This window comes from Lonchura striata, chromosome 2, assembly GCF_050655825.1.
Source record: "Lonchura striata isolate lonStrDom1 chromosome 2, ASM5065582v1, whole genome shotgun sequence".
NCBI lineage: Eukaryota > Metazoa > Chordata > Aves > Passeriformes > Estrildidae > Lonchura > Lonchura striata.
The window spans coordinates 114,953,090-114,964,933 of NC_140704.1; the positions used below are offsets into that span (position 1 = coordinate 114,953,090).

The 11,844-nt window shown below is 39.5% G+C and overlaps 1 protein-coding gene across 30 annotated transcripts in view; it reads left to right on the forward strand.

Moving 5' to 3' along the window:
• The window catches only part of DTNA (dystrobrevin alpha), a 221,835-nt gene extending 211,729 nt beyond the window's left edge, over nt 1-10,106 (forward strand). For 20 of the 30 annotated variants that reach the window (XM_085572090.1, XM_085572084.1, XM_085572079.1 and 17 more), the window contains one exon: nt 6,589-10,106. In XM_085572090.1, the coding sequence (XP_085428216.1) occupies nt 6,589-6,744 (156 nt within the window). In that variant the 3' untranslated portion in view covers nt 6,745-10,106. Of the gene's footprint in view, nt 1-212; nt 258-6,588 lie in introns of all 30 variants that reach the window. The other 10 variants (XM_085572095.1, XM_085572093.1, XM_085572096.1 and 7 more) reach the window with 1 other exon arrangement.
• The last annotated feature ends 1,738 nt before the right edge of the window (nt 10,107-11,844 follow it).

Here is an 11,844-nt window from a genome sequence, read left to right on the forward strand (position 1 = left end):
TATCCTCCCACATCTGTTTCCACTTTTGTTCTTGGTACAGTCTTTTGCTGATATGTTGTGTAAGACAATTCTCAGTGGGTTTATTTTCTGGGTCCCTAATTGCTCCCTTTATTTCTAGGCTTGTGCATGGCTTTTTTCAGAATAATACACTGCCTGGCTGCTCACGGGCTTAATTTGTTATCTTCCTGTTTTCTGTCCTTTGTTATCTACAGGTCAGTTTGCAAAGTTGAGTGCAATATTCTTCTCTCTCCTCTCAAGTAAGTATTATTATAATTTAGAAGAAAGTTTGGAATTAATCCTCATAATATACATTTCAGTTGCAATGCATCTTGTGGCATCTGAATGTATGTGACAATGATGTTTCTTTCACCTTTTAACCTGTATTGGGATGCCTTGGCATCTCTCTGAATCGGTTCTAATTTATGAATCTGTAGTCCTTGTCCTAAGGATTCCTGTTAAGCCATCACCCTTTTTATGTTTTCCCTTTGTTGACCATCAGACTGAAAACATGGGCTTTTCATTCCTGGGGATGGTGAAAAATATATTAACCAGTACAGAGAAACCTCGTCCAGAAGATAAAGAATCAGATTACATTTTCAGGAGACCTCTGAGTTTAATTCCATTCAGTGCTTTAGTCTTCCTAGGATAACTGAACTAAATAATTTCTGATGAGATCAGAACATCTACTCTAGTGTGTGAAACAACTTATACAAACATTAAAGAAAGCAATCCACCAGCTGCTTAACCACAGATATATCCTCAGATGTGTTGTGGAAGTTTAAAAAGCCCCAAAGAATGGAAGGCACTCAGCTACTATATAGAAGCTGGCAGTTCTATTCCCTGCTGTCCCATTGATGCCTTAGGATTCTAGCTTTTATATTTTTCATATATTTGTAATCCTGCAGTTCTTTAGTATGTAACTCTAAACTCCATATAGAGTGTTAGTTACTGTCTGCCCATTTTGGTAAGACAAAACAATTCCTCTATAGGCCTGAGAATCAAGGACACCTTACCATCTCATGCCCCAAGAGATATAAACAAAAGTGAGATGGGGCTGAGCAAACCTGGGGTAAATTACTTCATTGCCTGAAGCTGTAATTGGAAGATTAACCCCCAGTATGCAAATGGACCAAGTTTATTAAAGTGTGAAAATTCATGACCCATTGCCCATTTTTTGGGTGTAGCCCCTGGGGGGTCTTCATCTGCCTGAAATGTACCTCAAGGCCCTTCAATAAATATAACAGCTTTTTATTCTTTTAATTGTGTATGACCTCTGTTTTTAGGTAGCCCCAACAAGGCATCACCATATTCAGGTCATGTTCCTTACACATGCCAACCTCACAGTTGCAGCGCTGAAGTTACTGCCAAATTCAGCAACTGTGTTTTTCCTCAGGGAGACAGACAACATCTATTTTTATGGAGTAGTCTGTAGCTCTGAACATTTGCCCAGGAAATGGGAGACCACACATTTCTTCTTGCCTCATCTGAAGTCACGGACTCTGCATTTCTGGCTTTCTAGGAGAGTGCAGTGCCGCGCTGTGAAGATGGCAGTGAGACGGTGCTGTCCATCCTGCTGAGACACTGAACCATGGGCTAACGGGAATGGAAAGGGAGAATATCAGAATAGGGATCTCATTCTGGTCTGCAGACTAAGCCTCTTCCTCAAAGCCAGAGCTAAAAGCAAGCAGAGGTCAACAATCAAATGGACATTGGAGCTTGGGAGCAGGGTCATGTTCAGATGAGCAAAACCAGTGAACTAGCCTGTGCCAACTCTAACAGGAATTCATATTGTTAGATTTTGAGTGTCATGTTTTATGCTAGACCTCCTCATTTATATGGCAGTATTGATGGTAAAACCTGGCCTGGATTCAAGGAGTTTGTGTCTTCTGATGACAGTAAAATTTGACTGTTAAAATGTGTACCTTGTGAAAGCAGCTGCTAAAGGGTATTTCCAAGGCATCTGTCTCAGTGTCTCTTGCAGCTGAAGCAGAATAACTGGATGTGAAAAGCAAATAAACTTCAATACCCAGAGTACTATAAACACCAAATAACTGCTCATGAAAGTTCTCCTAACATTGCTCCTCAGGTTACATTCATTTTCTCAGTAGTCTAAAACATGAGCCAAGTAGAGTTCCCTAAACACTGACAGCCGAAAAAATAAGTTTCCTTACTCGGTTTTGGTGGAGTTGTCAGTTTTAGATCAGTTCATGTGTAAAGGAAAGTAGATATTTCAACAACGTGTGTGTATAACTACGTATATAGTGGAAATTTTGTATATAACTGAATATAATTACAATTTGCAATAATAAGTAAAAAAAACCCTTTTTAATTAGAATTACAAAACTCAGACAATTCTGTGAAAGGCTTCCTTTTTTATTAGGAAGCAGTGCTAACACAGTGATGTGGGTAAACATACTGTCCTAAAAGCCTGGCTTTCTTGAAAATATGTATCCTGTGTCAAATTAGCAGGTATCTGAGACCGAGATACTATCTCATCTCCTGGATGATTTTTGAAACCTTGTCAAAAGTAAAGATTTTCATAGTGAAATTTTTTTTAGCTCCCAGGGGAGCCCTTTGGCCATTACCAAAGACTGTAACATTTCCAGGAGCTATATAAAAGCACAGCCCTACAGAAATTGGCATCCAAAACTGGTGGACTTGGCACTTCACATATCCACAAGAACAAAATGTGTTATGGTACATTATGATAAATACATCTTCACATGGTAAGTGAATCTTCTCAAGATTCACTCTGCTGGGAATATGGAAGTCTGTCATATCTTGTGTATTTTATTTGGTACTTACATTTCACAGCACTGGAAAAATAACTTCAAAATAGTTTATACCAGTCATGGTATCTAAAGTGCTTTTGCAGTTTTCATTGGGCTCTTGCTTGAAGCTTAGAAGCTGCATAAAGAGTTTTATTTCTAAACCCTTATTCAGTCAATAACGATACAAATACAGCTGACATGGCCCTAGCTGGCCATAGGAAGTAGAAAGCTGGCAGACTTTCTCACACCAATATTACATTTGTGCTTATTAAAAAAAAAAAAAAAAAAAAAAACACCAAAGATGAGGAAAATTTGATCAGTTTATTGTAGCTCCTTGTGAGTGATATTGCTGCTGATGGCCAGCCACAGAGTTTTGTTCATTTACTCATTCATCTAAAGTTGATGTTATTTGATTGATGATATTTCCAATCTGTTTACATTTTCATCTTTAAAAGTACTCCGTACAATTTTCCAGAATTTATTTTAAATAGCATCTAATATAACAAATTCCCAAGAGAACAAGTGATTCCAGTAATATATAAAACATAATTATGTTTTCAATTTACTTTTTATGTTAAATATACTTGTTTTATTTTTAGTAAAGAAACAGAGTGAACTCGAGCTTTTCAGCAGGTACTACGCAGATCTTGACATTAGGTGAAACTCTGATGTTGTTTTACCTTTATCCTCTTGATGGCATTTGTTTTTTTGCCAAGGGTGGCCAATGTGAGCAGAAATCCTGCATTTCAGAAACCGGTTGAGAAGTTGTCATTTTCAATTAGTTGCTGTTGACTCATACAGTGGACGTGTCCTCACTAGACCTACAATTTTCTAGATTCTTCTAAAGTTGTGCTGTCTTAGTGCTGGCACACATTTGAATTGGTCATGCCTAATTCATTTATATGCATTATTATAACACGAAAGAAGGTGTGAAAAGCTAATAGAAATCAGACCTAAGGCGTCCACTGAGAGGGAGTACAGAGAGGAGGATTTATTGCAGGTTTTGTTCTCAGATTTTAACTGACGTTTTCCCTGTCTTGACAAAAACATAATAATTTCAATTAAAGAATCTGCTCCAGTCCCACTCAAAACATTCCTACTCTCTCAAAACCTTATAACATGAACTGTTCTGGGATCTGAGGCTTTGGGTGTCTGTGAGGAACATTTTCCATTGCAAAAGTGACTGAATGGTTTGTACTGAAACAGGTGGATTTTTTTTCAAATGCAAAAACCCCAAATCGTCTCAAATTTTTGATATGAATGTATTCTTAAAAAATACCATGTATTCAACTTGACTGTTTTTCCAAGGTAGAATTTGTGTTAAGTAACACTTTCATATTTTTCTCATCTCTTGTCATTTTTTTTGAACCTCTGTTTTCATGTTTCCCAGCAGAGATTACGAATTCATCAGATGTCAGGTGATAAAATCTATGGGCCAATGGAAAGTGTGGTCAGTCTAGTCCAGTGTTTTCTGTTTTTCTCTTGAGCAAATACATAAAAGTTAGCATTATCTGGACCATTCCAGTTGAAAATAACAGGAGGATAACAGCACAGTAATTTTCAAAAATGTCTGCTACATTCACTCAGCTATGTTTTGGTTTTCTTTTTGGTTTATTTTTCTCCCTAAGTCCTTCTCTTCTTAGCATGTAGGTGTAAAAACACTGTAAAAAACTGTGACCAAGTTATCAGGGAAGAAGGAACTTAAATTTGTGAATTCAATTCTAAAATTACACAAGTGATAGGGATGTCTTTTGAAAAAATCACTGAATGACAAGTAAGAGAAAAGAACCTGTGGATTAGGTAACACCAGAGGTTAGAAACAGTTTTATATAATGAAAAATCATAAGAGTCTTAATTGGGAATTAATTTTGGCACTTCCAAACATTGCAGTGAATTTAAAGCTCTGAGGTTCATTAGTACTCATTATCTCTTGCAGGAAAGTATCTCTATCCCAGTGCTGGCTGTGGAACAGAGAGAAGCTTGGGGAGAATTTAGAATAACCCTTCCCACAGTCCACCAAAGAGAAGTAATTTATCCAGAAAATATGAAGCAAACCCAAATACTTAACATTACTGTCAATGCGTCTTAATGCATCCCATGTTTCACAAGCCACTCTTATTTTACTCTCATGGTTTATAATGGTACCATCACGAAATATGAGATGTTCCTATATTTTTGTATATTAGGAAACATTTTGTCACCAAAAGAGTTGCCAAGCATTGGAACAGGCCGCCCAAGGAAGTGGTTGAATCACTATCCCTGGAGATATTTGAAAGTCATGTGGATGTGGCACTTGGGGACATGGTTTAGTGGTGAGGCTTGGCAGTGCTGAGTTAATGGCTGGACTGAATGATCTTTTCCAGCTTAAAGGATTCTGTTATTCACATAACTCTGAAGCTGATTCAGTAAAAGTCAGTCTCAGGCAGCTGAGAACTGACCTCTTCCATGCCTTTGATTTGCATTTTTTTGTCTGAATTGTGAAGAGCAAAGCGTTCCTTTGCTAAGATTACCAAATTAGTTTGCAGACTTAAGAAGTACAGGGGCATGTCTGATTTTTAAAAGGTATAATTAAAGATGTACCTCAGAATTTTTTTATGAAACTCTCATCAGACTTGCAGTGCAGGTTTCCTTTGCATTTATCAACAAAATGTTAATGCTTGTCTTTTGTAACCGTCTGACACAAGGAGACACTAAATTAAGATCATCATACCATTTGGCATGCTTAAGTATTATGGAGTGGGGTGGAAGTGTTTCTGCTTGAATAATTAATACAATCAAATGGTCTCAGGAAGGAGAAGCAGCAAACTACCTGACCTTTCTTAATTCATCAGATTTAATTTACCTATTTTTGCCGGAGTAATTTACATTTCATCTCCCATCTTTTAGGCCAGCTTTATGCCTGAAATGAGTAGAAAAGAATTCATGTGTGGAGAGTGGTGTATTATGCTGTGATTATTGTATCTCATGCAATGCAGATTGGTTTTCTCTCTGAGGTAGTTCAAAAGGAAAAGGGATGAGTTCCTTAAGTTAGGAAGGGTCAAATGTGTAAACAGTGTCTTTACATTAAATGTGCAAGAAGCAGAAGTTTGCAGTATTACCTGACTGTAGATCCTGACATAGTTCTGAGAAGGAGCAGCAGTAACTGATCAAGCACTTTCCACTGCTAGCTAAAACTTTAATGCCTCTTCTGTAGGAATTTAACATACTCACTGATGCTCCAGCTTACAGAGGAACACCAGCAGATACTGGTGCACCAGTGGATGAGGCTGTTCATCAGCTGTAGCACCCAGAATCATCCTTTCAAGTAACTGCAGGTTTTCTTAGACACAGTAAAACATACAAGACATTTACATGTGAGGGGAGGCTCATGATGGTCAGTGGCTGAACACTGCACAGGGTGAATGAACCATGGTTTCACTTTCAATGGTATATTTATAGAGTGATCTGGAAGGGGAAAGTAGAAAGGAAAATGGGAACGTTGCAAATCTGTGTCAATGCAGACTGAGTTACCCCAAGGTCCCACAAGCAGAGCATAAAACAGGCCCATGACAAGGGAAGTTTCCGACTTCCCACGTGGCCTGTAAGTTTCTATTTACAGCTCAAATACCTATGGCTCACCTAGGTAGAATGGCTTTTTCCTTTTTTAAGTTCTTGAGGGATAACTACAGGAATTGGCCAGCTCCCTTTTTCTCTCAAGGAAACAGCAGTTGGAGGCTTTACTTGCTCTGCCTGCGTGGGTGCAACATGTTAAACCAGCATGCTTTAAAAAAACCTTCCATAAAATCTTTTAAAACCTTCCATCAATGTTTCTCCACAGGGAAGCTGCAGTCAGACAGACAATGAAAGCTACGTAAGAACTGATGATGAGGAGAGCTGCTTTCGGACAGACGATGAAGAAAACTCAGCTGCGAACTTCACAGAAGAATGGAACCAAGAGGTGCAGCGTCTCTTGACAAAAAAATCACATAACTAAATTCTGAGGACTGTAGCACAGTACTTTTGTTCTAAGAGTTGTAGTTTGTAGATGTGTGGTTTTTGACAACAAGACTTTTGTTTAAAGCTAACTTATATTAGCTACATCTTCTGTAACATGGCTCATTACTGGCGAAGCAAACAGACTGACGCGCGTGCTGCCGTCACACACGACGGCGCTGTTAATAACTCACGTGAACCCTTTGCACATGATATTGAACCTGTTCCGTTTACAATGACAATACTGTTTATAGTTAGAAATTTGATTTCTGAATACTTTGAGATTTTAGTAGATCAGTTTACTATACACTGTACATTTTTTTTTCCCACGGGAGAAATAAAAAGCGACAATTATGCATTTAACACTGAACAGTGATACGCCTGAGTGTATATATCTAGTAGCCCAAAAAACAAAGTACCAGACTATATTTGCAATTTGTTTGCAAGTCTTTGAATTAAGGCTTATACAAAATGTACTAAAATAATAATAATATAATTAATAATAATAATAAACTTCTCTAATTTAGGGCTAATGTGTAACTTAGGAATGTTTCTTTCAAAATAATCTAACAAATCAGCCATAGAAGTTAGTGTAAATATTTTTTTTCCAAATAGATATCATATACAAAAGGTGACATTCAAATGATATAGAATCTAGTTTTTAAATCAGCACAGATCTTCTTAAAACTGTGAACTATGTTTTGAAATACTCGTTGCTAAAGCTGTTTATAAACCACAGGTGCCATAAGATCCCTGAACTGACTGATGTTATGTATAATCCTCCATGGTATTGTTTCATTGATGTTTTAGCTTTAGTAAGCATGTGTTCAACAAACCAGCTCTTTCCATCTCTCTGCCCCTCCTCTTCCTCCTCGCCCTCTTCCATTATGTTATTTTCGAGGCCTTCAGCTTTAAATGTACAGGCTTAAAGTGCGCTTGCAACTGTTTTCTTTTGATTTCCAAATGTGTACTGCCTTAGCCAGCCACCAGATGTTCTGCATGCCCTCTTGGAAATGTGTGATGAGACTCTTTCAGAGCAGGATGGAGAAATAGCAATCAGCGAAAAGCACAAGAAGAGCAGTGGATTCTTGCGAAAGGACAGGCATACAGTTACAGAATTGGAGTTTCGTCCAGTTTAGTATTTTTCCAGTATCAAGGCATTTCAGGAGAAAGGGGCCTGATGTGGCCATTAGGCAGTGAGGCTGCTGCCTGAAAAGTGTTTGCTCTGCTGTGACTACGAACCTACAGATACTCCTGAGTGGGCATTGACACAAACTAGCACCAACGTGCTCCCCAGAGCACCCTGCTCCAAAACAAAGGTGACACCTCTGTGGCACACGGCACTGCCATGCAGAGGGACCAGAGCCAGGCCAGGGACAGCTGGAGCAGCAGCCGGGCAGGGACACCAGGAGGTGTTCCATGCTGGCCGCCTGGCCCTCCTGAGCTGCGCAGTGTTAGCTCGGGGCCGCCTCTGTGCCAAGGCAATCCTACTGCCCTAATACAATATTGGGCTTCCAGTACCTGGCTGACCTGAAGTGACACTGTCTAACAGCCCTGAGAACAGTGGTATTTCATACAGATATTTCACACCAGCACAGTTTGCCTACAGCAAGTGATGAGATATCCATCTAAAGCTGGTTAACATGGCTTGTCTGTCCTTGCTTTCATGGTGACGTGGATGTGTGCTGCCGTGTTTACATGAGATTGCTATGTAGCTCGACCCAGTAAATCCACTTGTTTGCATGCATTCTCCAGGCTCCTGGCTGTTTCCCTGGGCACTGTGTGTTAGGGAACGAGTATCTGTATGAAAGAGCTGCTGCCACGTTTCATATCATTTTACTGTGTATGCAGATCTCTTGTCTGTATATCCTTGTGTACCTGGGCTTGCTCTCAGACATCCAAATGCATACTTAAGGGATCCAGATACCCTCATGTAAGCTTTTCATTTTTGCAGTCACTGGTCTTTGCTCCTGGGGTATGTGCTATCCTGGCAAGGCAGGCACCGTATCTTTCACTGTCCCCTCCTCCAACCTCCTCTCAGGAATGAGTTAGCCTCCACTAGTGCCTAGCACTCCATGTTTTAAGCTACTCCCGTGAACCTGTAGACGTTGCTGTCAGCTCAGGATTCCAGGCAAGCATTTCCTGAACAGGGAGAAAACAAGCTAGAACAAAGCTATGTGCAATGGCTGATTATTTCAACCCATGTCAGGTTTAATTGTACCCAAAGTAATAGATCCCTCTCATCACCTTAATGTCTGCGTGCTCATTTTCACCATGCTTAAAATAGATGCACTAGACTAAATCCATTGCAAGAGCTTCCGAACTAGGAGTAAGCACTGAAGTTGATTAATCAAGTACCTTTCTTTTAGGCTGGTGTCAACAAGCTGATCCCTTAGGAGTTCTGGGTCCCTTATGCCCTGGAGCTCTGAGATGAAGCACCTCTTAGCTCTGCAAATGTCTATTTTAAGCATTTTCCCAACTGTTAAGCTGGCTGCATTTTCACCCAGCTGGTCTTTGTCTGTTTGTTGAATATTATTTTGGTTGTGGTTTGCGGTCATTAAAACAAACGCAATTACAGAAGAGGTCCCTGGTATGGCCCTTTTCTTAATTACCAATGGCCCACCACGACTGTCAAAACTCCGGGTGGTTTTACTGTCACTGGAGGAAAACCAGTGGTTTGGAATCAGGAGACAGGGATGTGAAGATGTATAGGGTCCTTGAATGTCCAAAGCAAAGGTGGAGAATGGGTTGTCTGTAAGTAGTAATGTTAACTAAACTGCATAAAAAGGTGTGTGGCCTTTGTTGTGATATAATATGTATTTTCTTATATGCATGAGCCAAATTGTTGCATCATAATTTATCATAAGTGTGTCCGCCTTTACTTTCAGTTGTCACCTTCTCCCATTCTTATTGGTTCTTGGCAATTACTGTAGATAGACCTTGTAAATATTGCAGCCTCGGGTTGCTGTAATCACACTGGTTCAATTCAGCAGACGGAGCTGTGAACAACAAGCACTCCACAGTGTCCTGAAGAATAAAGGGCATTTTTACCTTTGAACCAAAAACAAAAAGAAGTATGAAGAGTTACATCTTGAGGCTACTAAGTGCAACGCATTTTTAAAACACTGTACTTGACACCACTTGAGACAGATACGGAGACACTAAAAATGTCACGATATTCATTGGTATTGTAACAGAACTGCTATTGTATGGGGTTTTTGTATTGCTGTTAAGTATTGTTTTGTGTGTGTGTGTTGGAACCTACTGGGGACATGTTATATTTTGAAGTGATTAAACTATTTAATTGTGTGTCTATATTTTGGAATGGAATTATTTCTTCATTAAAAAGATTTTTAAAAGGAATTTATGGAGCATCATATTTGTGGCTTATTTGGTTTTGGATGTCCTGTTCCATGGAGCCCAAACAGCTTTTTTTTTCAGTAGGGAAGGGAAGGAAAGTGTGTCTCTGTGGTGCAGCAAGTAGTCTTCATCCCTGCCACCACTTCACAGGAGAATTCCCTCCACCACCTTCCACAATGCTTTGAACTTGGTATCACGCAGCACCTGTTTTCAGTGGCCCAAGCAGTTTCTTCTTTCTTCTTTTCTTAATTCTCCATATCTTTAGCAGTTTCACAACTTGAAAATTAAGTTCTCCATCTGTAAAACTCTTACCCCTGAATCCACTTAACAACAATGAAAGTGACCATAAGCAGAAGACATAAGGGCCTGACAAGGTGCCTGGTACAAACTTAGGAGGTGGTACATGGTTCTCAGGAACCTAAAACATCTGCAGTAGTCTAATTTTTTTTCTTAACCACTGTGTTTCTCTGGCCTTTCTCCAAGAAAATGTTGGAACAGGCACGTTTGAATGGCTTTACCATACACAGTCACATGTTCTTCTGTTACAGATGAACACAAAGTCTGTTATTCCAATTACACTTTTAAGATGTCTTTCCTTGTAGTTGTTGGTAATTTCAACTGGTTGCTAACTTAAAAGAGCATGGAGTTGCAAAGCAAGAGCTTGCACTTAAAGCAGCAGGTTTGTGTTCTGATGCAGTGCTTGGGGCTACCTCATCAGGACATGGCAACATCTGGAATGCCCAGTGGTGCAGCTGGGTGTAGTGGCAGTCCTTCCCAGCAGATGCACTGCAGCTGCTGTCCCAGAGTGTGTCATTGACATCCAGAATGTCCACAGCTGTGCTCAGAATTGTTAGCTGCCCAGTGAGTTACACCAGGGAGGGGTCTGTTAGATCAAAGCAGTAGCAGCAAACCAAAAATACTCTCTATCTACTTATCAGATACCCCTGTGTGTTGGAAAGCAGATAAAGCCCAGTCTGCTGCCTCCTTCATCACTGACTGCTGTGGTAACCTATAAATCACCAGGGTTTATTTGCCCTAATTCTCCTGTCTACATGTTGACATTCTTCAATAAAGATGACCATTTTACACTGTAAATTGTTTGCCAGATCTGCTGAACTTCGCCTCCACAATCCCAGTCCAAACTCATATCCACATGACTGTAATGTATGTTGACATATAAGCTCATGAGGATAACTCTGTTTTATCCATGCATAATCCCAAATTGCTATGTTGCTTCCTAACCCACAATCAAGTCTATGGCCCCTGGGGAACAAAGGAGCCAGAGAAAACTAATTTATAGGCAAGTGCTGTTTTCTCTTTGCCTCTTGGTTACTCTAACTGCTTTTTGCAAGGAAAATACTCCTATAGGAGGAAATAAATTTGTTTCATTTGCAAAAGGAAATAAATTAGTAAATAAAAATTAAATTAAAATTAAATAAAAATTAAATATAATGTGGTCTTTAGATCTGAATAGTTGGCTCCTTAGCTGCATCAGCACTGAACTAGGGGACTAAAAATGTCTGGAATTTTCTGAAAGCACCTGAGAGTTTCATTCAGTAGCACACAATTCTATGGCTGCTCTTCCAAAACTTGCTTAGGCCTATTGCTCAGCAGTTTTATATTCTGCTGCAAGCAGCCCTTAGGTCTGGGTGAAACTTTTAAGAGACTGTTGCAGAGATATGAAGTTGAGTTTATCAGAAAAATGAAATATGTTGGGTAGGAAGAGCAGTCTATTGTTCAA